Source organism: Laetiporus sulphureus, assembly GCF_001632365.1.
Source record: "Laetiporus sulphureus 93-53 unplaced genomic scaffold LAESUscaffold_31, whole genome shotgun sequence".
Classification (NCBI taxonomy): domain Eukaryota; kingdom Fungi; phylum Basidiomycota; class Agaricomycetes; order Polyporales; family Laetiporaceae; genus Laetiporus; species Laetiporus sulphureus.
Window position 1 is genome coordinate 230,281 of NW_024468540.1, and position 27,336 is coordinate 257,616.

At 51.2% G+C, this 27,336-nt stretch overlaps 8 protein-coding genes across 8 annotated transcripts; 3 read left to right on the top strand and 5 right to left on the bottom strand.

Moving 5' to 3' along the window:
* Nucleotides 1-156: 156 nt before the first annotated feature.
* Nucleotides 157-2,074, bottom strand: LAESUDRAFT_727822 (uncharacterized protein). The gene is made up of 4 exons (XM_040909299.1): nucleotides 1,718-2,074; nucleotides 1,552-1,657; nucleotides 1,326-1,500; nucleotides 157-1,265 (listed from the first exon to the last, which is right to left on the bottom strand). Exons 1-4 carry the CDS (start codon nucleotides 1,752-1,754, stop codon nucleotides 321-323), a joined length of 1,263 nt encoding a protein of 420 aa, XP_040762383.1. The 5' UTR covers nucleotides 1,755-2,074; the 3' UTR covers nucleotides 157-320.
* A 717-nt stretch (nucleotides 2,075-2,791) lies between these two features.
* LAESUDRAFT_727823 (uncharacterized protein) lies at nucleotides 2,792-4,088 on the bottom strand. The gene is made up of 2 exons (XM_040909300.1): nucleotides 3,958-4,088; nucleotides 2,792-3,903 (listed from the first exon to the last, which is right to left on the bottom strand). Exons 1-2 carry the CDS (start codon nucleotides 3,994-3,996, stop codon nucleotides 2,944-2,946), a joined length of 999 nt encoding a protein of 332 aa, XP_040762384.1. The 5' UTR covers nucleotides 3,997-4,088; the 3' UTR covers nucleotides 2,792-2,943.
* Nucleotides 4,089-5,063: 975 nt separating this feature from the next.
* On the bottom strand, nucleotides 5,064-7,278 carry LAESUDRAFT_682490 (uncharacterized protein). The gene is made up of 4 exons (XM_040905793.1): nucleotides 6,725-7,278; nucleotides 6,519-6,669; nucleotides 6,383-6,470; nucleotides 5,064-6,327 (listed from the first exon to the last, which is right to left on the bottom strand). The coding sequence occupies exons 1-4, from the start codon at nucleotides 6,822-6,824 to the stop codon at nucleotides 5,341-5,343; spliced, it is 1,326 nt and encodes a 441-aa protein (XP_040762385.1). The 5' UTR covers nucleotides 6,825-7,278; the 3' UTR covers nucleotides 5,064-5,340.
* Nucleotides 7,279-7,667: 389 nt separating this feature from the next.
* On the top strand, nucleotides 7,668-9,229 carry LAESUDRAFT_760932 (alcohol dehydrogenase IV; the record flags this gene model as incomplete). Its single annotated transcript, XM_040912830.1, has 8 exons — nucleotides 7,668-7,850; nucleotides 7,906-8,178; nucleotides 8,231-8,349; nucleotides 8,409-8,446; nucleotides 8,507-8,684; nucleotides 8,737-8,809; nucleotides 8,871-9,022; nucleotides 9,076-9,229. The coding sequence occupies 8 exons, from the start codon at nucleotides 7,668-7,670 to the stop codon at nucleotides 9,227-9,229; spliced, it is 1,170 nt and encodes a 389-aa protein (XP_040762386.1).
* Nucleotides 9,230-9,782: 553 nt separating this feature from the next.
* LAESUDRAFT_657518 (6-phosphogluconate dehydrogenase C-terminal domain-like protein) lies at nucleotides 9,783-10,809 on the bottom strand (the record flags this gene model as incomplete). The annotated part of the gene is made up of 3 exons (XM_040904693.1): nucleotides 9,783-10,099; nucleotides 10,153-10,198; nucleotides 10,255-10,809. 3 exons carry the CDS (start codon nucleotides 10,807-10,809, stop codon nucleotides 9,783-9,785), a joined length of 918 nt encoding a protein of 305 aa, XP_040762387.1.
* A 151-nt stretch (nucleotides 10,810-10,960) lies between these two features.
* On the bottom strand, nucleotides 10,961-12,197 carry LAESUDRAFT_703317 (2R-phospho-3-sulfolactate synthase). Its single transcript, XM_040906519.1, has 4 exons — nucleotides 11,846-12,197; nucleotides 11,682-11,784; nucleotides 11,397-11,622; nucleotides 10,961-11,347 (listed from the first exon to the last, which is right to left on the bottom strand). The coding sequence occupies exons 1-4, from the start codon at nucleotides 12,171-12,173 to the stop codon at nucleotides 11,057-11,059; spliced, it is 948 nt and encodes a 315-aa protein (XP_040762388.1). The 5' UTR covers nucleotides 12,174-12,197; the 3' UTR covers nucleotides 10,961-11,056.
* Nucleotides 12,198-13,908: 1,711 nt separating this feature from the next.
* LAESUDRAFT_814008 (uncharacterized protein) lies at nucleotides 13,909-21,206 on the top strand. The gene is made up of 42 exons (XM_040914551.1): nucleotides 13,909-14,502; nucleotides 14,554-14,698; nucleotides 14,753-14,839; nucleotides 14,894-14,965; nucleotides 15,035-15,126; nucleotides 15,179-15,186; nucleotides 15,251-15,369; nucleotides 15,433-15,540; nucleotides 15,593-15,651; nucleotides 15,709-15,728; nucleotides 15,787-16,105; nucleotides 16,171-16,247; nucleotides 16,303-16,385; nucleotides 16,434-16,692; nucleotides 16,748-17,213; nucleotides 17,274-17,394; nucleotides 17,453-17,611; nucleotides 17,668-17,878; nucleotides 17,933-18,068; nucleotides 18,130-18,187; nucleotides 18,239-18,553; nucleotides 18,604-18,738; nucleotides 18,800-18,860; nucleotides 18,913-18,942; nucleotides 18,997-19,040; nucleotides 19,092-19,129; nucleotides 19,181-19,231; nucleotides 19,291-19,362; nucleotides 19,420-19,459; nucleotides 19,521-19,681; nucleotides 19,742-19,807; nucleotides 19,861-19,926; nucleotides 19,973-20,020; nucleotides 20,083-20,200; nucleotides 20,257-20,300; nucleotides 20,352-20,375; nucleotides 20,434-20,507; nucleotides 20,560-20,658; nucleotides 20,723-20,777; nucleotides 20,827-20,866; nucleotides 20,931-20,959; nucleotides 21,015-21,206. The coding sequence occupies exons 1-42, from the start codon at nucleotides 13,933-13,935 to the stop codon at nucleotides 21,075-21,077; spliced, it is 4,842 nt and encodes a 1,613-aa protein (XP_040762389.1). The 5' UTR covers nucleotides 13,909-13,932; the 3' UTR covers nucleotides 21,078-21,206.
* A 1,530-nt stretch (nucleotides 21,207-22,736) lies between these two features.
* On the top strand, nucleotides 22,737-25,913 carry LAESUDRAFT_727830 (G-alpha-domain-containing protein). The gene is made up of 10 exons (XM_040909301.1): nucleotides 22,737-23,362; nucleotides 23,570-24,255; nucleotides 24,311-24,549; nucleotides 24,622-24,740; nucleotides 24,807-24,865; nucleotides 24,925-25,101; nucleotides 25,176-25,287; nucleotides 25,338-25,420; nucleotides 25,488-25,521; nucleotides 25,620-25,913. Exons 1-10 carry the CDS (start codon nucleotides 23,125-23,127, stop codon nucleotides 25,667-25,669), a joined length of 1,797 nt encoding a protein of 598 aa, XP_040762390.1. The 5' UTR covers nucleotides 22,737-23,124; the 3' UTR covers nucleotides 25,670-25,913.
* The last annotated feature ends 1,423 nt before the right edge of the window (nucleotides 25,914-27,336 follow it).

Below are 27,336 nucleotides of genomic sequence, written 5' to 3' on the forward strand. Positions count from 1 at the left end.
ACGGTGGACGTAGCGCAACTGCGTGATTAGAGTCGCGCTTGTCACAGGTCATGTGACCGCGTCTGCGTAACGCAAAGCCTTGAAGTCAATGGCAATTGAGGGCAGCTGCAACTGAAGTTGCAGTGAAATGCCGCCGAGCTTCATCGACATTCTTACCATCAAGAACTCTTGGGATTTATTGCAGTACATAGTTACTTGAAAGACATCCTCATAACCACGTACACATAGTATCAATATTATTTACAAGACGAATGTCAACTGGGTGTCTTGGAACGCTCGCAAGCTTGCACAACATGACATACTGCAATACCGAAAGTTAACTAATACGTGGCAAAGACAAGACCATCTGACTGGGCCACCAAGCGATCGGGTCCATCCATATTTTCTTCCGATCCAATCGCAAATCGGAGGCCTGCGGTGATGTTCACAGTGCCGTTGATCTTCACGTCCCCATATATCAATAGTAGGGGCCCGTGAGAACGGTGGGTGCTGTGAATTGCGCGACGCGAATGGCTCGTGTCATTCATATAGAAGAAGGTGGAGCTCTTTTCTGTGCCGGACGAGGTATTCAGTTTGGCGGGAGCAGGCGGGTCCTCGTAGGATGCTGCGGGATAGACGTGCAAGAACATCGTCATATTCCCTTCCTCTGTACCGAGCTTCGTCTCGTTGAGAATAGCTATATCTCCTACTAGCCATCCAAGGGCCATGTCGATATCCATGACATCAGCATGTACGCCCTTGTGTGGAAGAACCAGATTCCGCTCGTCTGTCGTGTTGATGTTCACAGACAGCGCGCCCATCGTAAAGTTCGATTCCTCGTCGAATTTGAGCTGCATGGCCCCGCCCCCTCGAACCCGAATATCGAGGGAAGAGACGTTCGAAGGGATGTACGCGGTCATGTCGTAGCGCATGCACGAGCCGGTCGAGTTGTCAAACACTGGTGTCCTCAGCAGCATCCGGCTCCGTGTGGCTAGATCTTCAATGCTATCAGAAAGACTGGGATCGTTGAAGGTGACGAGATCGAGGAGAGACAGGTCGTTGGAGCGGAGTGTCGCCTCGTATTTGATTTCGGTGGAGTCAGGAACAGCATTTGCAATCGTGAGGGTACCGACAGCACTGCCTTCGATATCGATGAGATGGCCAAAGACGCCTTCCGTCTGGATTGTGAACGTCGTCTGCGAGTCTTTGTAGACGCGCGACACGTTGGAGCAGCCCAGAGCGGTACTGTACTCCGGCATGCCCTCTGGTACGGTATTGGGGGCACGCTGCATAAGACAGAGATCATCGTTCATAAGACGTCAAGACCACTGCATTAGACCGCTTACCGTCATATACCACCGAGCGGCTTTGTACGACGCTTTCGAAACCCATAACGCGGCCTTGAAGCAGATCATAGCGATGTAAAACAGAACTTTGAAAGGTTCTAGACCAGACTTCGCGAATAGAATGACGGCGCCGAGCAGACAAACGACCCCAAAGACTTTCATCAAGAATCCACATCTGCACCACAAATATATCTACCAGCATGATGCAGTACATGATCGAACTCACCTTCTCCCGCAACAACCGCCGGACGTGTTCTTTCTTCTTGGCCTGACAATAACATCTTCCATGTCCTCGACCACAACCTCAGCGTATGTCGCACCCGGTTCCTTTTCTGTCGTAGCATCAATCGCTCAGCAACCGTATTTATGCTTTGATTGCCAGCGAGACTCACCTTGGCTCCATGATTCTCTCAATCTCAAGGACGACATGGTACTATGTGATTATCAAGCAAGCAAAGATAGCCAACCGCCAGATCGCGTTCACTAGGAAGTTTGAAGCAGAGGGAGTCCGTGATGGTAGTAGTATGCTGGAGAAGCAGTGTCCTTTGATAGCGAGGTCTTAATATCAGCACGCTGAGCATTTCGCACGATGGTAGACTGAGTCATGGTCGGCTCCGCCGTCGCTTGCATGTCTCCCGACCAGCCTCACCCCATCGATCTGTCGGTAATAACTGATTCCATCACGGCATCAGATGTAGCACTGCCCGCCAATTTACTTTGTCTGACAACGGATTGGATCCGAAAGAGACCGGTCGCATGACTAGTGTGTGAGAAAATGTGCTTCCCAAAGCGGTGTAATGAACGCGATGGGCGGATGTACGAGGAAATAAGACGAACGGACTTACTGGGCTCCTTGCGGCCCAGGTGATTCGGACGCGGTCACATGACCTCGTGTAAAGCAAAGGCGGAACGACTCGCGTCCGAGTCACCGAACGGTCGTCGTTGAACCTTTTCAACGTGGAACTGCGCATGAAACCAGGCTAACTATTGGATAAGGAAATAAAAGGGAGTAACACGCGCTGGTAGCCATGTTTAACATTTTCGCTCTCGTCGCAGTCTGCTAGCGTAAGACTAATTTCCACGCCCGGCAGTTTCTCGAGGCGCTACATGAGCGTCACGCTAGCATAAGATTTCGTTTCATCAAGGTCGTACGCCAGCCGTTGCCATCAACAACAGAGTTACATCATTGACTATGATATTCGTAAAGATATCCTCAACGGCTTCACCGCCTCTCACTGCCCAGAGTTGACGTGAGGCCGTAGTGGAGCGGCAACTTGAAACCGTTCTTGACAAAACCACAGAGCTGTGAGTGCATAGGATGGCAACTGAGTGTTATATTTGATTTTTACTATAGGCAGTGCTCGATATCAACAACAGTAGCTCCCTGAGCCGATGTCAAAATGCGGCGCCGCGTTACAGCGACCACAATATTTTGATTGTGGCGAAGATCATAATGATCATTGACAGTGCTGCTCATAAATCAAATATATACATAGCATTCTCGCTCAATCGTCTCCCCATCTTCCTTCCAAGTTTGCAACCTTTCATCCATTGCACGAGTTTCCTTCATATTGAACGTGATCTGCATAGCTGCTGTGATATTTACGAACACGCACGTCTAGAAAGAATGAGCGAAGAAAACAATGGGACCGTCGGACTGAGACACAATACTGTCCGGACCATCAGGGTCATGGTGCTCCAGCCGTCCTCCTGGGTAATTGCTCGCGGTGATGTTCACAGTGCCGTTGACAGTTACCTGCGGATACACCAGCCAAAGCATGTCCTCGCCAAGCGAACGATGAACGCTGTGGATCGGACGACGGGAATGGCCAGCGTCGGCCATGTAGAATATGTATGAGCTTGGTCCCGAGCCCGTGGTGGTGTCTAGATTAGCGGGCGCAGGTGGGTCCTCGTGGGATGGAGCGGGATAGATGTGCGCATTCAGTGTCATGTTCCCATCTTCCCTGCCAAGCCGCGTCTCATTGACGATCGTAACGTCCCCCACGAGCCATCCGCTTGCCATACCGATGGTCATGATGTCGGCACGTACGCCCTTGTGAGGCATGATCAAGTTCCGCGAGTCCGGCATTTCAATTGTCACTGACAGCGCATCCACTTCGAAGTTTGACCGCTCGTCGAACTTCAGTTGCAGGGCTCCGTTGCCATGAGCTCGGATATCAAGCGAAGAGACGCTCGAGGGGATGTACACGGTCATATCGTAGCGCACACAGGCGCCTGTGAATATGTCAAATGCTGGCGTCTCTACAATTACGCGGGTTTCGTGAAGAGGATCGACACGGTCGGGCAAAGGAGCTTGGGTGAATGCGATGAGGTCGAGGAGGGTAGGATCGCTGGAATGGACGAATGTCTCGTATTTGATGTCGGAAGCGTCCGGGAGGCCTTGCGCGATCGTGAGAGTGCCAACAGCACTGCCTGCGATGTCAAGTGAATGTACAGCCTCCACAGGCGCGGTTGGCACCGCAAATGTCGTTTTGACATCGCTGAATACTCGGGAGGCATTCGTACATCCAAGAGAGGCACTGTACTCTGGCATGTTCTCCAGACCAGTGGGGTAGTGCTGGAAGCGCAAAATTTAGCTGCAGGATGCGCATACGAGAAACAATGACCTTACGATCATAGACCAAAGCTGCAAGTTCCACACACGCATCATCACCCAGAATATCAGATAGGTACAGCCATTGATGATCCCCAGCAGTATTTTGACTGGATTCAACCCATACTTCACGACCAACAGACCAACGCCGAGCAGACAAACAATGGCGATGGTTTTCCCAATCAATGCACATCTGAATCCATAATGAGTGCCTGGAGGTCAATAGCGTATAAACAAGCTTACCGTATCCCACAACAGGCGCGGGAGGCCGCTTTCTTTCTCTTCGGTCTGAGGGTCTCGTCCGCGAGATCCTCGGCGGTCGCCTCATTGCGCGATATATCGCCTTCTTTCTCTTCTGGCAGAGACATTTATTAGCGGAACACGTTCATTGTGCTATGCTCGGGAGACTCACCATGCAGCCACTTCTCGCGACCTCAGGGCAGCCATGGTATGGATTGACAGTTAGATATTGAATTTATCTGAAACTCGAGGTCCAAAGTAGTGGGCAGCCGTAGTCCGGATATGTGAGAGACGGGAGCTAGGGGAATTGCTGGTACCCTTGTACTTATAAACGGCATGCACATTGCGAGCGCTTTGTTATCATTCTTCGAATCAAAGGATCAGACAGGTGGACACAATGTCTGATCTGTGCACTGATGCATCAGAGACAACTATCGTATGGCCTGGCAGCGCTTCACAGTCATCTAGCCAACATCACCGAAGGGCACTCAGATCAGCTTGTGGGCCAGACATCTGCCATGTCCTTGCCTACCAGTATCAACTGAGCATGGCCACGATGCGCGAAAAGATAAGAATCGCTTACCAAGACTCAATTTGTAAACGGCGAACATCGCGCATTACTTTGCATCGCGGTCGATGGACGTAGAGATCCAGATGCTACCACACGTGTAGACGTTCTCGAAGGGGTCTGAAGCCGTTGATGAGAGTTCACAGTCATAGTCAATGAGTGTCCGGGGCGCGAATCAAGTAGATCATACCTGTTTCCACTCTTCTCTCTAAGCGAGAATCCGAAGTTCTTCCTGCCATCGTTGTATTCGGCTTGTGATCACACATATATTGACCGTCGTGGGTCAGAATGAGTCAGATCCTTCGGCACCGCCAAAGGGAGTTGTAGACAAGAAAACCGCTGACCAAAGAGCTTGGAGCCCGATGCCGCATCGACGTGGTGGAATCGGCGCTTCATGAGGATGGACAAAAGTTGCACTGTATATTAGCTCGCACGAATGATATAATGATGACCATGAATACAAATGAGCGTGAACCACGATACAGATACTATGAGTCCCATAGAGTCCGGTGTGATAGCACATCTGCACTAGATGAACCGCAGCTCAACTCTAACGGGTGCACTTCCCACTCACATAGACATGAAGACCCAGTTTAGAAATAGATCCCGACCCACCCGTGGGGAGACTCGGCCACGATCTTGTCCGCGCCGTCCTTGCTCCCAACCCATGGCAACTCATCTCCTCCATGACGAACCGATCCTTGCAGACCCGTCGCGGAGAACGACTGCGCGGTGAGGTCGACGGTCCCGTTGCATTCTGCTTCCTTGTAGGTGAGGTACAAATCGCCGTTCCGCGAGGAGCGGTGAATGCTCGAGATCTGGCGGTGAGCATGGCCAGGGTGGTTCACGTAGAAAATGTCCGAGCGCCCCGATCCCGTTGTGGTCTGCAGCTGGGCAACCGCAGGCGGCTCCTCTGACGAGGGCGCAGGGTAGACGTGTGTGTTCAGCGTGGCGTCCCCGCGCTGTGTCGTGAGCACCGTCTTGTCCACGATCGCGACGTCCCCAACGAGCCAGCCGCGCTCCATCTCGAGCGTCAGCAGGCCGGCGTGCACGCCCTTATGCGGGAGGATCATGTTGCGCTCATCCAGGCCGTACGTCTTCACGTAAAGACTGCCCAGATCGAAGTTCGAGTCGTCGTCAAACTTCAGCTGCGTGGCGCCCGAGCCGCGGGTGGTGACGCTGAGTGACGCGATGCTTGGTGGCACGTATACGGTCATATCGTAGCGCATACATGCGCCGGCAGCTTCACCATAGATGGGCGTCACGAGGCTCATGCGGCTCTGGGTCATCGGGTCCTCGACCTCGGAAGGCGTTGAGTAGCTGAGGGTGACCAGGTCGAGATAGGACGCGTCGCTCGAGCGGAGCGTCATCTCGTATTTGATCTCGGTTGCGCCTGGTGCGCCTTCGGCGATTGTCAGAGTACCGACCGCGCCGCCGTTGATGTCAACGATGTGGTCCAAAGCATCAACATTTATTGGGACTGAGAATGTGGTCTTTGAATCGCCATACAAGTGAGGAGCGTCGGAACAGCCCAGCGAGGCGCTGAACTTTGGCATGGTCTCGAGGCCGGTCGGGGAGGGCTGCGGAGCGAGACACTCGGTCACAGGACTTGACGCATTCGGTGGATACACTTACGGTCACCATCCAGACGACGAACTTGATGGTCTGCCAGCCTACCAGTAGGAGGCACACAATTCCGAAGGCCTTCCAGAAAAGGCCGCACCTGCGCCACTATCAGTAAAGAAGCGATGCAGATGTGTCAAAGACGAACTGCATCCCGCAGCACACGCAGCAGTCCGCCTTCCTCCTCTTCAACCTGACGGAGGGGATAGTTGTATCCAAAGTATGCATCCCGTCCTCATCGATGGGACTATGCAAGGCAAGTGGGCCCAAGGCATCTTCCTCGTCAGGAATACGTCTGTCTACAGAAAGCAACATCAGCGCAAGAACGGTAATATTCAGAGGTCGACTACTCACATTCGTTCCACTTTTCCTTCAGCTTCAAAGCGGCCATAACGCCACCCACCATTCCGAAGAAGGTGAGTCCAGTATTGGCACGACTGTCTCCTGGAGCCATTGCGCGCGTTGTTTGCGATAGATGCAGAAGCGATTGTGTTCAAAGAGGGGCAAGGAGAGAAACGAGCGTCTGGTTGCTGATATTGAGTTTATGGCGGTGCCGGGCGGGCTCTTGAGACAAGTCCGCGTATGTTTTATAGATGGACTGGCGCTACGGCACGCCCTGGCTCCCCGGCTAGAGCGGCGAGCATTGCCCGTCAGCTCTCCGGATTTCTGAACGCGAGTCATCCGTCCTTTTTACGGATCAGATCAGGCACATTCGAGAATGGTACCTGATCAATGGCTTGCACTTTGGGATCAAGGGAGACGGTTGCTAGGAGGAAGCATCGAACACCGTAGACGTGGTCTCTTTTGTTACTGCACCAATCCAGTCCATTACGCTGAGATGTCTTTTTGTATGCTTTTTTTTTTCATTCTACTGAGACAGATTTGCATCGGGAATAAGGAGGTTGTTGCGGAAGAGTCTGCGCGTCTCGGAGGCGCCCGCTGCCAGTGCGTGGAATCACGACACGGTCACGTGCTGTCTAATTATCACGGCTGCCGCTTGCGCGTATTATCGTTAGGGCCTTCATTTTTCACTCCTCCGCGTCTCTGGTTATAATACAAGTCTGAAAGATGAAAAAAAATTGCCGTGCCTCCTCCAAAAAGAACATGCTCGCATTGCAATCATCGCGGACGGCTCACAGCTCTCCAAGGGGCACATGACGTCGTTCGTGTCAGCAATTGCTACATTTCGGTCAACGCTCTTAGAAATAGCCAGAGGGGAGCGCCGATATAAGAGACAGTTGCTGTTCGCCTTTGTCCAGGAATATCTTCAACCGCCTTTCCGAGCATCATCGGCAACATGTCCAGTGTCGACAGCACCGAGTACGAATCTTCCTCGCTGCAGGGTTCATACGCCTGGACGGAGACGTTGAAGGGCGTCTACTATGGACCAGGTTCACTCAAGACTGCGTTGCCTAAGCTGTTGGACGTTCTCGGAGGGGCCAAAGCGCTGATCGTGACAGGGAGAAGTCTGTACGAAAAGGTGGGTGCCGACCTGATCACCATCAGCGCTGTACTAATTTACGCCGATCTTCCAGACGGACGTTGTCAAGAAGGTGGAAGCCATTCTCAAGGAACGCAAAGCGTATGGCGGCACCTTCCACGAGATAGGACAGCACGCGCCAGTCGCGGGTATTCGCAAGGGGCTGAAAGCGTTCGAGGACGCGGGGGCAGACATCATCGTCTCTGTCGGAGGCGGCTCTCCAATCGATGCAGCGAAGGCGATTATCTACTTCCACCAGCAGAAGTCCGGCGGAGACTTCCTCAAGCAGATCGCGGTTCCGACAACGCTCAGTGCAGCGGAGTATACTGTCAGTCATATCGTCGATGAGCAGGTACAGAATACTCATGTCCAATGAGCAGGTGGGAGCAGGTTATATCAGCGAGGAGGGTAAGAAAGTCGCCGTGAGCAATCCGCAGCTGGCTCCAGCGGGGATCATCCTTGATGCTGAGCTGACGCTCGCAACGCCTGAACGTCTCTGGTAAGCTCGCTGTGAGAGCCCAGATATATCAAAGTGATGCTATTTAATCTTCCTTCCAGGCTATCTACCGGAATGCGTGCGGTAGACCACGCAGTTGGTGCGTTTTGTTTCGACACCAACTATAAGCAACTATTGAACCTTATTTCCACTTTATCAGAGAATCTCTACAGACCGCTCGTCCCGCCGCCAGTCAAGCATCTATGCTACGCCGCCCTCGCTGATCTTTTCAAATATCTTCCCGAGTCAAAAGCGAATCCGCAGGCGATTGACGTCAGGCAGAAGCTCCAGATCGCGTCGTGGATGAGTCTCTGGCCTCTAAGATTGGAGAAGTACAGGTGCATAGCTTATGATTGAAACTACGAGTTGAGATTCAACAGGTGATTGTAGTGCTCTCGGCTTGTCTCATGCTCTTGGGCACAAGTTGGGCGCGACGTACAGCATCCCTCACGGGATTACATCTGTACGTGCTAGAATCATTCTTCATATGACAATCGCTGACCCTTCTGGGTTTCGTTTTACAGTGCCTGACTCTCGCACCTACAGTTGCGCTGAAAGCTCAGATTGCCTCCCAGGAAGACAAAGAGTGGCTCTCCGGCACCCTCTTCCACCTCCGCGAGCAGTCCACAGGCTCGCTGGACGGCGACGTGCTCAAGCTCTCGGGGCTCATAGATGGGTGCGTCCCTCAGACAACCGGGCATCGGAATAATACTGAATAGGCATACGTAGGCTCGTGAAGAATCTGGGACTGCAATCTAACCTGGAGGAATACAAGGTCCCCAGGGCCGACGTGCCTACAATTGCGGAGCTCGCTGTGGGCAACATGGACGATCCGACGTATCCGCAGGTGGTGAAACTGTTGGAGGGGTTGTATCCGAATTGAGAGCAGTCAGAGATGGGCAAGGCCACGAATGACCTGTAACGTCCCGTAACGACTCTGGATCAATTTGAATGTAACTCCTTATTGCGCAAATAAGTATTCTGTCGATGACCGTCCCATAGCGCAGACATGTGGTGGAATACTATGCCCAACAAATCTGTTTTGACTCTGACGCGAATCCGTCGCCTCCAGGACATTTTCCACATTGAACAGGCATCTTGTACCTGGGAAGCCAGTTCACAGTTTTATACAGTAACCAAACACAATGTAATGTGTTGCACCATAACTAGATGGTAATCAATCCTTCGAGATGCCCAGATTCAAAAGTAACTCGATTGAAACCTAATCGGAACCTCCTCTGCTGTGCTCGTGCCCGTGCCCACCGCATATGAGAGCCTGAAGCGAGGGCAGTATACCCCGGAAATGAATATGCGGTGGTCGTGTCCAGCTTCGAATGTCCTCGAGATGTGAATACATCAATCTGACGGGATTTTGCATAGACTTGGGTTGCTAAGTGTGAATCGCACTGGAGCTTTACGCCACTTCCGATTGCGGTTTACTTCTTCTCTTCAAGCAGCTTCTTTGCCTCCTCCACGAAGTCGCGCAAGGCCTTCACGTCATTTCCACCCTTACCTTCCTCCTCCTCCTTCAACGATCGCTCCACTCTCTCGTAGATTCTTGCCATGCCCTGGTGGATCTGGCCCGCTCCTCCGCCTACGAATGACGAAATCTCTTCCATTTCCCCGACCCAGCGATATGCCTTCGGAAGCATATCTGGGACAGTGCGCGTGATGCGCTGGAGTATCATTGGTTGCGAGGCGCCTAGTTCGCGGAGGAGGGCCTGTGCGGTGGCGGGAGAGGAGGAGTGGGCGGCTATGGTGATATTAATGAAGAAGATTGGTCACGCAACGATGCAGTGAACTCACCTAGGATCATCGTTGTACACAGACCTGTGATGCCCTTGGTTATGCCCTAAGTGCGAGCAAGTTTGTTAGCTTGAGTGAATGCAGGATGGTTGAGGTACTTACTGCATACGACATCTTCAGTGCGCTCGCATCTCCGACACCTGCCCCCTCGCCTTTCAGCAAGGACACATTAAGCCCCCACTTCTGCAGGCCAGAAAAGGCGTTCAAAGGGCCCGCATCGTCTGCAGAAGCATAAAATACAGGATCATATCCGTCCTTCGGCGGCCCGCCAATGATCCCCGCGTCCACGAACCCGACCGGGCTCTTCTTGAACATCGCCGCAATCTTCTTGACCGTCTCCGGGCTCACCGCATTGCAATCCGCAAAATTCAGATCGTGGCCGTCAGGCGAGTATCCGATGTCCGCGTGCGCGTCGAGATAGCTCTCCGCGAACCCCATAGCCTCGCTCGGCGGGAGGATGCTCAGGATCCACTCGGCACGCGCAGCGAGCTCGCGCATGGGGACGTCCTGCATCCCGGCGGCGGACGCACGAGCGCGCGTTGCGGGGGAACGTCCGTCGAGGTTCGTGAGGACGGTGCAGCCGGCGGAGGTGAAGCGGCGGGCGACGGCGGAGCCCATGGCACCTGCCGCGACGATGGCGAGCGTCGGCGGCGACATCTCTGGGTTAATGTCTACGTGGGATGGTGGGAGACACTGGAAGAGCTGGGCTCTTCCATGACCCTAGGGAACATAGACCCCATGTTAGCTAGTCGGATAATGAGTATACACCATCGAAGCGCGCGCTTGCTCACACCTCGATCGCGTCCATGATGGGATCAAGGATTCCAGGAAAACGCTATATATTACAGGTGGACTACCTTACATAAAATCTGCGTAGGAATCATATCGGAAAGCACTTGCTCATTTACTTCCCCTTCGCATAATCCTGCGTGCCTTCGAACGTCACTACCCTTGAGAACGTGCTTCCCGTGCCCCAGATGCCACGGCGCAGACACGCCAGCTGCACGATCTGTGAGTGGTCGATGAAGAGGTTCGCGCGTGCACCCTGATTCTGGATGTGGTACGCAAACACATCCGGCTCGGCTGCCTCGAACATGATCTTGTCGCGGGGCAGCGCTGAGGTCACCGCAGAAATGACGTCCGTTCGCCACGCCTTGACGTTCTCGGTGATGCCTTCACTCTCAATCATGATCATCTGGTATAGACTTCAGCGGGCATGTGATGAGTGTGGTCGATGTACGTACATGAGCACCGGCTTGGAGGAAGGTGTTAGCACGGTCGATGAGCCACTTAGGGTCGCGTGTTCCGGCGGATTCGAGCTCCTCGACAGTAGCATCGCCGCCGGCACCCCACTGGATGCCCACCTCGGGCTTCGGCTTGAGTCTGTGGGCAGCGGTGAATTCTACCAATGCTGCCCAGTCTTCAGTAGGAATGGACAAGAAGCCGGAGGACAGCTCAAGCACGTCAAAGCTGAAAGCGGAAAGAAGTGAGACGCATGTTCAGTGCATTATAGTGAGCAAAATATGCACCCCATGTTCTTGCATGCTGTAAGATATTTGGAGATCACGTCTTTGTTACCGCCTGAGGCAGAGAGCACGCGCTCGATGAATCCGCCAGTGCTCACATAGCAGTCTGTTCACAGAGGACAGTCAGCAGTTAAACCGTGACCGTCAGCCATCCATTGATGGCATACTGTGTTTGTGTGCCGTCTCAATCAAATTTCTCAATTTTTCTTCTGGCATCAATGAGAAGGCCCCACCAGCAAACTTGATCCCATCTACATAGTCGCCCCAGTCGCTGAGGAGCTCGTCGAGGTACGTCTTCGTCACTGGTGCATAGTATGGACCACGGATCTCAGTGAGGCCCTTGATGCGCGGCTTCGTGTCGAGCGAGTTCGCGGGAAGAAAGTCGAATGGGAATACTTGTGCTTTCGGGGCGAGACGCGGCGCAGTCGTGGTCAGCGCGCGGGTCAGAGTGCGTGTCTGCAAGAGTGCACGGCGGAGGTGAGTTGCGGCGAGCATTGTCGATCTCTGGGAAAGAGGTGAAGTGACAGAAACCGGCTTTACCTTCCTATGAGGATATATAGCGTGCAGTCTCCAATTCTCCAAGGACTGACGTCAAATCGACGCATAGTGACAAACTTTCCCCCCCAGGATGGCCGGTGGTGCTGCTAATGTGATCTGCAGATCTTCAGTGTCGAATATACCTGCAACGTAGGATTTGCATATCTGCGTGAGCGCAGTGGAATGCGAAATCGCGCAGAAGGAACTTGGAAGAGGACATCTTAAGGCCATATAACTTTAGCGCTCAAGTGGACGCGCCGGGCGCTCTGGAGTTCCGACGGCACACGAGTCCATGAACACTTCTCACATTTCCAGGCTGGTAGGCCTGCGCTTTGCTATTGAAATGGTTGTAAGGTATCAACATATCAAGCTAGATCAAGATCCACGCAAGATGATTGTCACAATGCTTCGTGGCATCCCGATATTTCTGGTGTCATATTCAGCAGCGGCGAACATCCGAACTACTACAGTAGACTATCTCATAATGCATGATCTCATAATGCATAATATCTCATAATGCATGGCCTGACCTGGGAACCATGCTCGTCCCCAAGGGAATTATGCATAAAATCTCATATCGCATATTGCATAACCAAATTTGGATTTTATGCATTATCAGATTGGAAATTTGACCTATTTTAGATGATTTGTGCATGAAAATGGTGTCAAAAGCTATCTATCATAGCAAAATTCTCATTTGCTTCTAATGCAATTGCCATGTCTGGGTCCAAAAGTACTCAGAAATTACACCCCAGAGTCACCAAGGAACTCGGATTACTGCCTTATCTGTCTGTATTTATCGAGTTTCACATCAGTCTCCTTTTCGAGGCACCAGGCGTGACAACTGCTCAGTAAAAGGTCACAACTGTCACACTATGTAACACAATGTGACACATCTGGTAATGCATATCATCTCATAATGCATAGCCTGAGCCGGGAACCAACCTTATGCATTATGAGATAGTCTACTGTAGTTAATATTTGCCAACATGCTCTTGCAGTCGATGTCAGACCCGTCTACACGTGTTGGTCGTGATGGCTAGATTGTTCGCTTCCGTGCTTTGACTCCATATGTCAGGGCTGATAGCTAAGCACTGGCAGGTGTCTCGGTTGAACTTACGCAGTCATGCTGATGCATAGCGATAGGAAAATACAACATGATCAATGTTGCTCTGACGAAGAGTAGATTCAACAACCTCGCGGCAGACCCTTATAGTATGTACCGTTAGCGCCGGGTCGTAAGATCGACGTCGTCCAAGATGTGAATTTTACTCTAACATCGGGTTAGAAAAATTGAAGCTTCTCATTATTCGTGAGCATGATCTCCCGAAATCTCAAGCACTTGAAAGAATGTGCAGTTTCGTACAGTGCCAATGGCATGAAATGCGCCGCGTTGAACGGGACACGGTCACATGACTGCGAAATGGCTGCACATACGGTGGTGGCCAAATGGTGGCTGTTGTATCAGTTTCACGCCTGCACCGTATTTTTGGCAGAAGACCATTTCCCTTTACTTCTTATTTTGGTTGATATATGTAGACACTAGCATTACTGTTCATGAACTCACTGTCCGCGACTGATTACGGCCGCACGAGGGACTGCCAAATACGCAAGCGCTTATCTTGACGCTCCTATAAACTGCGCGTGTACCCTGTCTACGGCGTCTCCTCGTCGTCTTGAGAACCTCCATCATCCTGCAGTCGATATCGCTCGATAAATGGAGGGGCCCAAGATACGTATTCTTGTTGATGTCCCGGCAGTTTCAGGACGCCCGCAAGGGCGTCTGGTGATTCCGATAGCATCAACGCACACGGTGGGCCAGCTTGCCGAGGAGATCGTGCGCCGGAGAGGATTGGGCCGAGAGATAGCATCCCAGATTTCGCTGGCCCTTCCCGATGGATCTCAGCTCTTTCCTGAAGACCAGGTGGGGGATGTGATCCACGCTGAGGAAGTCATACGTGCATATATCGGGTCAGAGCCCCCAGTTCTGGTTTCACCTCCTCCTGCATCCGCCGTCGTTGATGGGAATGTGGCGCGCACAAATTCCAACAATATCGGAAGAAAGAAGAATGGAAATCGCAACAAGAGAAAGTCAAAGGCTTTGCAGCAAGTGCACGCACAACCTACCAGCTCCGCCACCGTCGACAACCCGCCACCTTCCAGGAAACGTGTGAAGATAGCCGTTGTAACCCCGGAGCTTGCTCGCAACGATAGGAATGATGGGAATGAGGAGGTGGGAAAGCTCATGGCATTCCAGGGTAGTTCCGTTAGTGTCGATTTGCCCATGGTTAGCCTTCCATGTTTCTCCTCACAGATATTTGCTCATGATCACTGCCAGGGTGAAGTGCGCAGAGAGATCGCCCGGACTCTGGGCTGGCTTGAGAACTATCCTATTGCAGCAGATTATCACGAGAATCAAAGTGCGGAAGAAGAGAAGATTCGAGGGTCATGTGCATGCACCGTGGCGAATCAGATCTATTTAGGTATACGGTCGTTTGGCTCAAGCATGCGCATACATGTCCTCATTCATTCTGCAGAAGGCCGTTTCGAGCAGCTTCATTGCTCCAGGGAGATCAACGGTCAGCGATGTTTTTTTCAATGTCGTTATTCCCATGCTGCCCTCGGTAACAATCTTCCCATTTTACACTGATAGCCGGCTCATTATCTATCGACGTAAGGTGACGGAATACTCCGCAACTCTCTGTCTGATCTGGCAAGTATGGAGTGTCCAATTTGCATGGAATTATTCGGTATGGATTTGTTTCAGATGTGTCAGAGAAATAACGAGCTTGTTCTGACCACGTAATTACGGAGAATAGGATTCCCTTGTGAGAAATGCATTATCAAAGCCGGTGAAGATAAAAGCGCCGCTTCTGGTGCTGAGAATATCAGACATTGTCCTTTGGTGCAGGTGTGCTGTCCGTTTCACTTTCCACATTTCCTAGCTCACTGTGTGCCTTTAGAATGCCGGGTATGTCTTTAATTAATCTATATATTCCCTTGGATTGACTTCATCTCTGTTTCTATGCATGTAGGTGCAAGCACATCTTTCATGCACATTGCTATTTTGCCCGAACATCATCCACTCAGGGATGTCCCGCTGGATGCCCGAGATCGTCATTCTCAGCAGAGGCCGTCCCGTTCGATATGCGAAGTATGAACCTCTTTATCATCAGTGCGTATTAGAAATCGCGCTGATCTCACCATCGCGCTGCAGAGCCTCACTTAGTCGTTGTGTATTCGGGATCGGTAATTGATACGGTCCCGCTGCCTGAACGCTACACGAATGCAACAGACGAGATGATAAATCTTGATGAGTCTGAGTGTACGTGCGACTTGTGAAGGTGACTAGTTGTCCCACTGACATTGATCTGCAGTGCTTGCCATCCTTACTAATAAGTATGCACACTTCGGCCATGGGCTCAGCGTCAGAATGGTGAGCAGTCACCTGTTACTTCACCCACTACAGAATTGTATGATCATGTCGCCATAGTTTGGCAGGGCAAACACCGGGTATGTTAAGAAAACGTTTGAGTTCGTCAAAGCACGGCTTGATGTATCACTTTTACAGAGTGGTGTCGTTCCGACACTCGACAATCGTGTCCATTTGCTGTGCTTCTCGTCATGACGAGCCAGATGGAATACGTCGCTTCGAGCTAAATGGCCCCTACCGCCCCGTGACTCGATCACAAGCTTCACTCTACTTACACACTGCGTCGTCGCCAATATTCAACCAGTCATCTGCTGTTTCCATCGAAGATCTGGGCCTGGATTCTGAGATTCCAAATGGTGGCCAGCTCACGCTGTACGTCACAAGAGGGACTAAAAATGAGGAACCGGACGGGAAGAGAGTCGGAAAGGCGGCAGTGTACACGTACCGAGAGGAATGGGTAAGTAGCACCTCAGGATTTCAGAAAATTTGGGCCATCTGATGTGCACATTTATCCATTTGTAGCAACCATCCGTTGGGCAAAGTGATCGCGGCATGGCAACGTTCTTATCTTCTTTGCTAGTCTTCGCTAATTATCTATCGTAAGACATCAGCCTTCAGCCATCACGACTGTTACAGCTAAGACAATTCGCATAGCACCGCGGATCAGAATACAGAGCAGCAGAATATGAAGCACAGAATGCTTCATCACCTCCTTGCTTTGACGTGCTTTCCTCCCGGTATGCACGTTTCTTCGTTCCACTGTCAGGTCTAACAATCCCCATCAGCGGTCCGGTCGTTGTACATCTTGATACAGAATGAGACGGTACAACCAGAAGAAATGCGAGCATTATCAGACACAATGTATCACCTTGCATTAGATGTCGCGCATCCGCAGATCACCAAAGGTGATACCTCAAGAGTATTCGAAGGTGCTCGAATAATGTTCGGGGTTCTTATCGAACGTACCAAACGAATCTTCACCCTGCCGCAACATGATCAAGAGATTTCCACAATTCCTGTCTTCCAGGATGTCACCCTTGCCTGGTAAGCGTGCGCAATCGTTGAGGGATGCATCTATCTCACACTGACTGTGTTCTAGCGAGCTATCTGGAGAGCCGTTGAGGGATCCCGTAGCCTTTGGAGGTCGGATAGTTGAGCGCAATGCAGCCAACGTCAGGCAACAAGGAGGTGCTCTATATAATCCCTCAGAGCCTATTCCGGTGATCGAGCCGGCCTTGCCAAGCTTGCGGCCGCTAATCCTCCAAATCGCGCGAAGGTCGCTGAAGCTCCCAGTGCTCAATAAGGCAATCCCACGCGTTACAGTCCTGTCTCGAAGGCTCAATAGCTTGCATTTGGCCGCTGCCATCGACATGGCCAATGTCGAGTTGCAGATTCATGCGCCTCTGAGCTTGCATCCTCCTGTGACTACACCCTCATTAACGCTGGACCAGGCGGGGTATAACGCTGTGTACGTTTCACGTGGCGGACCATGTTCGCCTCCAGGCGAGGATGTTTTTCTCTTGAGACCATGTCATGGAGGAGAGGTTGGAGTTGACGTTAATACAGTATGTTCATCGCTTCTCGAACGATCGGGACATTGATGCCAAGTGCGTTTCCTTGCACAGCTCGCTGTCGGCCTGCAGCCAATCATTGAGGCGCGCAAACGGGCAGGTGAATGGGACATTGATGCCTTTGGCAGTGCCAGGATGGATCGTGTTGACACCAGGGACATCGAGGAAGCCATTGGTGAGTTCTTGACTATTGGACACCCAATTTGTAAGCATGATTACAACCAACGACGCAGTGGTCGCCTTAGATATATCTCGTTCTATGGAAGAAAACTTCAATCCGGATGACGATTTCGAAGAGCAGAATGATCCAGATGAAGCTGCTTTGAAATATGTTCGCGAACAAATTGCCGCACGGCAAGGTAGAGGAGAAATACAAGCTGCTCTGACTCGAGGTATGCGCGTGTTAGTGATATTGTCAATCTTCGCTTAAGCTGTTGGCGTCCTGCAGCGAAGGAGCATCTCATCAACTTGGATTGTATGCCTAGCATCGTCCGGCATGTCTATCATGGACAGGTTGCGACACAGAGGTCTTGGTGGGGTAACGACAATAACATCTCCAGGAGAGAAAGAGTTGAAGCAGTCATTGATGAGCTAAAGGTTTTGTACATTCGTCAACACTGGCAGATGAGCCAGTCCGGTAACAATTGTGCCACGTCGATGTGAGTAGTCTTCCTGGAATTCGAACATTAGTTAGCAGTAATCACCTTGTCCAGGTTGCATATCTTGGAAGACTTCATCGCCGCGACGGAATATCCTGCTATGAAAGACCAGCTTGTCGAGCATCTGATGAAACAGGCAGCCACTGCTCGTGAAGTCTCTAGTGTTCGCACTGCACGTAATATACCGATGGTGAGTCTTTTTACTGTTGACACATGCACTCAATGCAGGACTGATATACGTCTCATCACAGAATCTAATTGACCCGTTGAGTGGCGAAATCTTCCGGGATCCTGTCCAAGCAAGCGATGGTATGAGTTTTGCGCTCAGGTTTTGAGAACTCTGATGGATCTCTTTTACAGGACTCGTCTACGAGCGTAGCAGTATAGAGGCATGGCTCAAGGCTCACAATACCTCACCAATGGACCCGACGGTGGAACTGAACCGTGGTTACGACTTGATGCCAATGAGAAGCATCCAACGGTCTGCTCTTGATTTCAGGAATGGGAGGCCGCGGGCTTTCTTGCAACCACAAAAGCCGCTCCTCGTGAAGATCCGCCATTATAGTCAAGAATATCTGTACATTGCACATCCGCGACCGAAATCATTGCTCTCTATCTTGCTGGACGAGTGGTCTTTCTGGGACCGTAAACCATCTTCAACGAGAATGTGGCACGGTTTGTGACAGATAGCACTGACCATATGTCCTAAATTTATGTTTTCCCAGGACTGAAGGATTATGGTGACGGCAGCATGCGTGGCAGTGCTCTCATGCCTCAGACCCTGACCTCCAGTCTAAGTTCCGAAACGGAACAAATAGCGGGTAAATTGCCAGCCGATTCGCTGACTTTGGATCGCCGCGGTGAGTCGTATTCACTTTGTTGTTTCACAGTGGCATCTGTGTGTCTAATCAGGGATGGCAGCATGGCATCATATAGCCTCAGGTTCAGAGCGGCTCCGCGCGGATTCCCGATCACTGAGCAGGTACGTGTGCTATATGTACTTATTCCAAAGCCTAATCCCGGATCGCTCTCAGATTAGACATTGTCAAACAAGCATTCGAAGCGTGGGTACTCGAACACTCTACAAGAGCGCTCATACTGAAAACCTTCATGATTAGTTTCGTCGACAAGTCGGAGGCATTCAATTATCCGGTGGCCATAGGTAATGTGTCATCAGTGCGGCATTGCTGTCAATGTTGAATTGAGATCCCAGGGATAGTCACATTCGGAAAAGAAGTTCGTGAAGTCCAAGTAAGTGTGGCGACTACCCGTTAAGGGCTTATCTGAAGATACATTTTTAAGCCGATTACGCTCCTCAAAGAAGAGTTCCGCAATACACTTCAAAATGTCAAAGTGGGTGCAAAAAAATCACTCTGATTCAATGAAGTGATTCATCCTTTTTTTCATCGCAGGCCGACGGCGACACACCTCTTTTCGACAGTCTTCATGTCGCACATACTATGCTGGAAAGGTTCAAGGCGGAGGTGTGGATACAATCATGGCGTCTTCCGTGATCATGTGATAATCCTCCTTTACCCCAGCATCCTTCCGCCGCATCGAGAATTATCTGTTTGACGGACGGTAAGCCAATCTACGTGAAATATGGCGTATGTACGCTCTGATTGGTCGTTTTTTCACATAGGAGTGGATGTCAATTCGAAGATTAAAAGTCACGTCGTTACTGCCCAACTGCAGAGGTCCAACGTTATTGTTGATTCCATCGCGATGCAAACCGGCGGACTCAGGAACATTCTGCATCCTATATCTGTGGTCACTGGAGGATACTCCTTCAAGGTTGACACGGTATGCATAACGTGTTATTACACGTGAGAAATCATCTAACACTACTATGACATTTGCAAGCTCGAGAATGCCTTGAATATCGTTGCACTCGAAACTGTTCTTTGGTCCAAGGATCGGGTTCCGCGAGTGGGTTCTGGTAATGATCCTTGTGTTATATGCACCTGATTTCGCCTTTGCAGCCTCCCAAGCCCGTCGTGAGTCAGCCATGGCAGCTTATGAAGTATAACGACACGTGGACATATCCTGTACGTATCATTCTTCCTCTGAACGCCGCAGCTCAACGTTTCTCAGGTGGACGTTGTGACCGCTGAAACATGCCCTCAACGCAAGCCACATGCTGTAGGATCCCACTTTTGGTCGTCCGTACACATACAAACTGACATACTGGTCCTTTATCGTAGCGCCTTCACGAGCCGCTGCGAGCCGCGCAGAAAGCTGCAGCACGGAGCATTCCGCCGTCGACTGACAGACAACGGCGTCTTATGCAGGAAATTCGCAACATTGTTAACTCACCACATCGTTAGTAAACTGCCAAGTAATTTTCCCGAGCACGGTGAAGCTAATTTCTTTCACAGCGGCAATTGACATCTATGCTGGCGATGATCTGGCGTTCTGGAAGGTGATTACTCTAACTGGTGACCGCAAAGTCATCGATTGACTTGTTCGTTAGGTTGTCATAGAGGCTCCTCATGGGGTACGTAACTTCCGCTAATGATTTACGTCCAACTTCAATGACCATTGGGCTGCATCAGTCCCCTTACGACGGCGGTACATTTTTGGCGTACGTTGATTTCGGCGAGAGCTATCCTCAGGTGGCTCCGGAAATGTATGCATTTCGGTTCTTGCAAGGACGTGCATGACACTTACCCATCCTTCAGTCGATTCATAACTCCTATTCTGCACCCCAACATCAATCGTCACGGGAAAGTGTGCCATGCTGCATTGGACAGAGGCTGGCTTGTCGACATGACAATGAGGTGAACATTTTCTGGTGCAGGTCATCATGTTGAAGTGATCTAAGTGCTGATCCACGGTGAACAGCGTCATCTTGCAGATTCTCTACGGCCTCCTGCTAACCCCTGATACGGATAACCCAGTAAGGTTCCTATCCCTTCGTGCGGTAGAAGCCCACTCATATCGTCTAGCTGGATTTGCATGCAACGATGGAGTACAATGATGACACCGGTATGACGCACGCGATACATTCTCTACCAGCTTTTGTTGACGTTGAGCCTCCATTTATCCGTAGGTCAACACGCTCTGAAGGTTCATGAGATGGTGAGCATCTAATGTGTCCGAGACATTACGGCTACTTCATCTCCATCCGTTGTAGGTGAGAAAACACGCCTCGAAAACAAGGCGAGACTGGCGGAACGAATTAGGTGGAGGTAATTGATCTTTGACCAGCTCGCGCTGTAAGGTCCCTGTAGGAAGCACGATTGAGAAGTTCGGTATTTCTTTCGTTAGCGTGCATCATGTATTTCGAAATCCTGTTAATATTTAGTAAAGCTTGGAAGCCTCCCCGAAAATCATCGTTGAATCTTCAATGCAATCAAGCCTCAAGTTTATATGCAACAGACATATACAATGTACACATATAATGAGAGCGGCGGCCGTTCTGTTGACCTCGCACTACTGCTGACCGGGAGTTTTGGAAACAATTATGGAAGCGGATTTGGAGCGGCGGGTGCCCTTACTTCTAGGGCCGTAACCTCTTGATACGCGCCCGCACAGGAATAGAATGGTGGCTCAGTTTCGTAGCACCATATTGAAGACCGAGGAGAGGAGATGCATGTCCAGTACGTGAGCAAAGTACTTTTAATTCTTGTAGCAATCAGTATCGCTTCTTGACAAGTAGTTGGCGGCATGCTACACTGGCCATGGACGACTTGCAAGGATCGAATCGCTCAAGGGATTGTTTATTCAGCGGTATGCCGAGATTTTAGCGTGAGCTTCGGATTTACTGCGCATTACATCCAGAGCCTGATGCAATGTTGGGGATAGCCCCGGCAAGCAAAAGCAGGAAAGGATGCTCGACTGGTGACGATGGCATTGAACACACTTCGATTCACCACGCTAACTGTGCGCTTCTTACAGATTCAGGCGATGGAGCAATATGGTAATGCTCGTCGGTGTATCTTCGCAGGCGGAGATGAGAGGGAAGCTTCAACGTCAGTTTGATTGCCCATCGCTCGGATCCTGATTGTCCCTCACCGGTGCAGTGAAGTCACATCAAATCTCAGTTCATCAGGACGGCAGCACGACGGAAAGCCGTTGAGCGGACAGTGACGGCAGCAAGACCAAGCGGAGAATGGGCTGTTACGTGCAGAATGAACGCATCCCTTCAATGTGACTATCATATTTGAATTTGTGGCACAGATTCCGGTGTTACGCCATCGAGGTTGTCTCTTCAGTAAGCATTTGAAATGGCAGATGGTGGGAATGGCTTGGCAAGAGCAACCGGCTTGAATATCAATGGCAGGCACATCAACTGACGAAGAGCGTGATTACACTGAACTCAGGGGCGGGGAGAAAGCAAAGCCGGAACACGACTCTGCGCATTAAGTATGCCACTTGGTTCTTTCGACGGTGCCATCATCGTTTGCCTCCACGTAGTATGAGCATCCTACTAGGTGCACAACGCAGGGAAATCGCAAATTTCAAACAGAAAGAAAGGGTCCCTCTGTGCCATTGTACCGGATATACACGTCGGAAGTTTGATAAAGCTGAGCTTCGAAGCTTGAAGCTTTGAAGGATCGTCTCTGTACGTTTCGGCTGCAAGTGGAGCGATGTGGAGTCAGCTGAGATTTGTGCCTTGTAGCGAAGCAGTCGCAATCCAGCGACAACCTCAAGATGGCGACCAGAGGAGTCTGAACGGCGAGAACGAAAACTTCTAGTGGACCTCGAGGAGAGGAAGGTTGCTGAAGACAATAAGACAGAAGCGTACAGTCGGACGGCCACCGCGACTGGTCCACACGTGACCGTGAAAGGCGAGACGCGTTCCTGGGTGCACATTGCCGCACCTAACGAGACACCATCATTTCTCTGCAAGTTAGCTTGTCAGATATCCCGCTTGTATGTGTGGATCGCGCAGTGAGGCGGCTGGGCAGCCATGCTGTACAGCGGTCCATCACATGGAAAATGTGATATTAGGTCAGGATTGAGCGCGGACACTGGCGCCATCATGATGATGTCCGGGTCTCGGTGCGTTTCACTTCCTGCGTTCCCACCAGCAACAGCCCTTTTGGTAGCGATGTCTCTTCATAAAGTTACAATGCGGCGATACGGCCCACGTAGCAGCAGTGTAATTCTCTCCACATCATGCACGCGCCGTTCAATCTGTCATAACGTCGGAGTCCAGCTCGTCCTCTATCCGTATTCTCAGGATATACCGTTTTCGTAGTCATTGGGATCGTCCTTCCGTGTTCTTGCTCCCGACCATCATGGCCGTCCTGACGATGGACTCACCCGACCCGTTGACGCTCGCGATGGCACCCCCCAAGGACGAGTCACCCGCCGATCGTTGGGCCCGGGAACAGAGAGAGGCACAAGCTCGTCTGATCAGCGAGCAGATCGACGCGCACATCAAGGCAGAAAAGCAGGCCATGAAAAAGCGTGGCAAGCCCGTCAAGGTGCTTCTGCTCGGGCAGAGCGAGAGTGGCAAGTCGACTACTGTGAAAAGTATGTCCTATTCCTACTGCACTGCTTTCGCCATGAAGAGATTCCGGCGTATTATTGCGAGGGCGCAGGTCTTCTCCAGCTCCAGGAAGAGTTCAAGACTGTTCCTAGAGCTGAAAGATCGTCTACGTCGTAGCACTTCCGCTGTCCTGATTTCTCATCCATCGGTCACCGACTGTATGACCGCGTGCTGATGTCAGCGTTTTACAGATTTCCAAATGGCATATGCATATTCGTCTTTCTTGCAAGAGCGTTCCGCATGGCGTGCAGTCATCCACCTTAATCTCGTCCGCTCCATCAACACAATTCTAGACACACTCGGCAAGGAACTGTCAGATTCACGATCGCAACCGCAGTCCACACGCTCCATGTCGCCGGCTCGATCGCACACTCGACCTTCCACTGCACAGGTCCGCCCTACCGTTTCAGATAAGGCGAGCACTCTACCTCGGCCCTCTACCGCTCGTACCAAGTACAGCCCTTCCATCGACACGGAAAATACACTGGTCAACCCTGTTGCAGGGGACCTTGATCCTGACACTGAGGATGATGGAGACGGCGAAGAAGAGGCATCGTCATTTTCGACATTGACGGATAAGCACCGTGTTCTCCAATTACGTCTGGCACCGTTGCGACATGTGCAACGCGATCTGGAGCAGAGCCTTGGTGCAGCTACAAGTGAGGCCCCGGGATTTAGAGGGGATGCTGCTCCATGGACACGCCAAGAAGATCTTGCTGAACGTCGTCCGCGTGAATTCTTCATCACAAGCCGGACAGGGTGGAAGTCTGCACTCAATCGTGTCAAGTCTAGCTACAATGCAGTGAGACGGGCCTCGCTAGGTTCGAGAGAGGATGCGGGCGATGCAGATGAGAACGCCATGTCGAATAAGAGAAAGGTGCGTTAATTTCCTCACGATCTCCCTTATTTCCGTCTTTATTAACGGCACATAGCCATACGACAGGCGACGTGGACGACCGATTTCACCATTTGCATTCATGAATCGCGATGACAGCGATGACGACGCTGATTGGTCCTCTCACACCGGCGAGTGCGAGCCACAAGCACAGACAGCCGCTGAGATCATCTCATCATCCGCGGAAGACATGGTGGCGTTGTGGGCGGATCCCGACGTGCAAGCTATCTTGGCGCGCCGGAAAGTCAAGTCCCGTCTGGAGGAGGGTCCGGGGTTGTGAGCCCATTTCTACTGTGGACACGCTCTCCGCGGGGCACTGATTGACGAGCTCGGTATCTGTGATTGCAGCTTCCTCAACGACGTTGCTCGTGTTGCAGCACGTGATTATGAACCTTCTGACGAAGACGTCGTGCGAGCTCGTCTGCGGACCATGGGAGTGCAGGAGTACCGATTCAAGTTTGATAAAGGTGCGTATCGCCTCATCACTTCTGCAGACTGCGGCACCATTGCATCTCGCTCATTGATCAACTCAGGAGGCGTTGACGCGGGACGCGAGTGGATTCTCTACGATGTAGGCGGAGCTCGGTCCTCCGTGCGTGCATCATGCATTATTCTGCGATCATCAGCTCATCTGACCGACACTGTACACAGCGGCATGCCTGGTACCCGTACTTCGACGATATCCATGCGCTCATCTTTCTTGCGCCCATCAGCTGCTTTGATGAGCGACTCGCGGAGGATCACCGCGTGAATCGTCTCCAGGACAGCCTCATGATTTGGAAGGCGGTATGCGGGTCCAAGCTGCTTCGTCATGTGCAGCTAATTCTGGTGCGTCCCTGTTGCGCTGTATGACTTGTCCCCCCCTGTCGCTGACATATCCCCCGTCGTGTGCGTGGGAACAGTTCTTGAACAAGTGCGACCTCCTGCAGAAGAAGCTGTCGCGCGGCGTCCGGGTCGTCAAGTACGTTCCCAGCTATGGTGATCGGCCGAACGACGCCCAGTCCGTCGCAAAGTGTGCGTATAGCGCCCATCGGAGTTCACGTATCGGTCTCACACTTTCGCAGATTTCCGCCAGCAATTCAAGGACGTGTTCATGAAGCAGTCGCCTGAGAAACGAACTTTCTACTCATATCTTACATCTGTCATTGTGAGCCTTGCTGTCTGCCTAGCGGCTTTCCTTTGAGTGATCTTTTGATACTTGGCATGATATATAGGACACGAAGGCGACAGCTATCACCGTTGCTACAGGTACGCATATGGAGTTAAATTTTCTCCTATTCAATTCTTCTTATCGCTCTGCTGGCGCATCTGATAAGTGGATGATCGCTAACTTGCTTGCGTTGCAGTGCGGGATGGCATTCAGCGCAATTACATGAAAGACGCCGACATCCTGTAATGACTAATATTGGCGTATCATGCTCTACACATGTCCATCTGTTAATTTGTGCGTGTCCCTGTCGACCAGATAAAACAGGTCCGAGGACGGAGGACTCACATTCTTGCTCCTCAGATGGGAACCTATTTGTTTATATACATCACATAGGTATTGTACCACTAGGACTACAGACCTGCACCAGTGCTCCATTCCTACATATATTACCTAAGTTTGACTGTATCTTATTTATTAATGTAGCACCTGGATCATAGATATTGACTGTCATGTATATGAGGTCTTCGCCAAATGTTCACGCGTCTGTGGCTCGCCGCCACAGGCGCGTCAAATATTGAGCGCTCAAGCACGTGATATTTTTAACGATTTCTCATGAGTACGCTAATCTTCAATGTCGACGTCCTAGCTGAAGTATGCCGTCATCCCCATGTTGATTGCATTGATTTATCTATGCCGAAGTTTGGTAGATATGCTTAAATGCTGGAAAACGAGGTGAGTTCACGCACGTCGGACCCGACAGACCTTACTCGCGAAACCCACAGGCTGCGGGTTTCGCGAGTAAAGCCTGTCTGACTCGCCGTGTGCTCCATCACTGCCTTTCCTTCATCTGTCGAGAACAGCACGAACGGGCAGCAATTATACTGAAGCTATATGGCTAGAAACGAGCTAATTGCGCACCGCGGGATCATCCGGCGATTGCTGACAGCAATGAATCAAAAGCGACATCCCTGACCTGCAGGGCCCACCTCCTTCTTGTACCATCTCTCGGCTTCTTCACTGTCTGCCTGATTTAGTGCACGCTCTGGGGGCTTTGTTGCGGGGAGCCGATGAAGAATGGATGCCCTAGAAGACCGACTCGGGTGATGTGCCCTCATCGCCTCTTGATCATCTTCATGATCTTGACTACCGAGTCTGCTTCTTCATCTAGGGTGATTGAGACACTGACTGCTTTGATTGAGGACTGCGGCTAGACAGGACGTTCTGGCACCATGGCTAGGCAGTTAATTCCCCGTGATTCGCCGGACACTGCGGACATCTTCTTTTCCTGTGTAGAGCCCCGGCGCTGATGGGCTTGATTGCTATCCGACAACCTCTCGACACTGAGCACCTCCGAATGGCAAATTACGTCTGCGACTTGTACCAGCCGGTGACAATAGATGTCTTCAAATCCAATGCGTTAGCTTCTCTCGCAGCTGGCTTTGCCGATTAGATGTTCGGAAGACTGTCAATATTGAATCTTCAACGTGCTATTGCCTGTTCTGCAATGTTCTTGGTCGCTTACGCCATTCAGTGCAAAGAGGCTGGTTCGCTCGCATCGTCAGCCTCTTCCAGCTGAAATTGCTAGTTCAGTCACTAATCTAAGCTTCGAAATGCTATGTGGGCGAAGACACGCCGGTATATACAGTACGACCCGCGCCCATTGGCTGGCTATTGGACGAAACATCCGAGGCGCTTTCCTTGATACAAGCCTTTGCAAGCGCGCATCTTTCCATGCTCGGTCTTGAGCTTGATGCGTGATGGTAGCAGCCAACCATTGGATTACTGGCAATGCGACATCACCTGGCTTCACCATTGTATCGCTCACCATCAATGCATCAAGAGTTGATGATATATCTTTGGGTTCTCCCGTACGGCCTTTACGTAATGACATGTGAAACAGTATCTCGCATTCG

Excerpts from the sequence above, each read along its gene's own strand:
- LAESUDRAFT_703317 (XM_040906519.1), bottom strand. The coding sequence starts at position 12,173 with ATGCTCGCCGCAACTCACCTCCGCCGTGCACTCTTGCAGACACGCACT. Across the intron at positions 11,785-11,845 it reads TGAGACGGCACACAAACACA|ACTGCTATGTGAGCACTGGC; the intron begins GTATGCCATCAA and ends CTCTGTGAACAG. Across the intron at positions 11,348-11,396 it reads TCCTCCAAGCCGGTGCTCAT|ATGATCATGATTGAGAGTGA; the intron begins GTACGTACATCG and ends AGTCTATACCAG.
- LAESUDRAFT_727823 (XM_040909300.1), bottom strand. The coding sequence starts at position 3,996 with ATGATGCGTGTGTGGAACTTGCAGCTTTGGTCTATGATC. Across the intron at positions 3,904-3,957 it reads TGCAGCTTTGGTCTATGATC|CACTACCCCACTGGTCTGGA; the intron begins GTAAGGTCATTG and ends TTGCGCTTCCAG.
- LAESUDRAFT_814008 (XM_040914551.1), top strand. The coding sequence starts at position 13,933 with ATGGAGGGGCCCAAGATACGTATTCTTGTTGATGTCCCGGCAGTTTCA. Across the intron at positions 18,188-18,238 it reads TCCTGTCCAAGCAAGCGATG|GACTCGTCTACGAGCGTAGC; the intron begins GTATGAGTTTTG and ends TCTCTTTTACAG. Across the intron at positions 18,861-18,912 it reads GATTCCCGATCACTGAGCAG|ATTAGACATTGTCAAACAAG; the intron begins GTACGTGTGCTA and ends GATCGCTCTCAG.
- LAESUDRAFT_682490 (XM_040905793.1), bottom strand. The coding sequence starts at position 6,824 with ATGGCTCCAGGAGACAGTCGTGCCAATACTGGACTCACCTTCTTCGGA. Across the intron at positions 6,670-6,724 it reads GAAGGAAAAGTGGAACGAAT|ACAGACGTATTCCTGACGAG; the intron begins GTGAGTAGTCGA and ends TGCTTTCTGTAG. Across the intron at positions 6,471-6,518 it reads TGCGTGTGCTGCGGGATGCA|GTGCGGCCTTTTCTGGAAGG; the intron begins GTTCGTCTTTGA and ends ATAGTGGCGCAG.
- LAESUDRAFT_727822 (XM_040909299.1), bottom strand. The coding sequence starts at position 1,754 with ATGTCGTCCTTGAGATTGAGAGAATCATGGAGCCAAG. Across the intron at positions 1,658-1,717 it reads GAGAGAATCATGGAGCCAAG|AAAAGGAACCGGGTGCGACA; the intron begins GTGAGTCTCGCT and ends ATGCTACGACAG. Across the intron at positions 1,501-1,551 it reads GGCGGTTGTTGCGGGAGAAG|ATGTGGATTCTTGATGAAAG; the intron begins GTGAGTTCGATC and ends TTTGTGGTGCAG.
- LAESUDRAFT_727830 (XM_040909301.1), top strand. The coding sequence starts at position 23,125 with ATGGCCGTCCTGACGATGGACTCACCCGACCCGTTGACGCTCGCGATG. Across the intron at positions 24,866-24,924 it reads TAGGCGGAGCTCGGTCCTCC|CGGCATGCCTGGTACCCGTA; the intron begins GTGCGTGCATCA and ends CACTGTACACAG. Across the intron at positions 25,288-25,337 it reads CGCCCAGTCCGTCGCAAAGT|ATTTCCGCCAGCAATTCAAG; the intron begins GTGCGTATAGCG and ends ACACTTTCGCAG.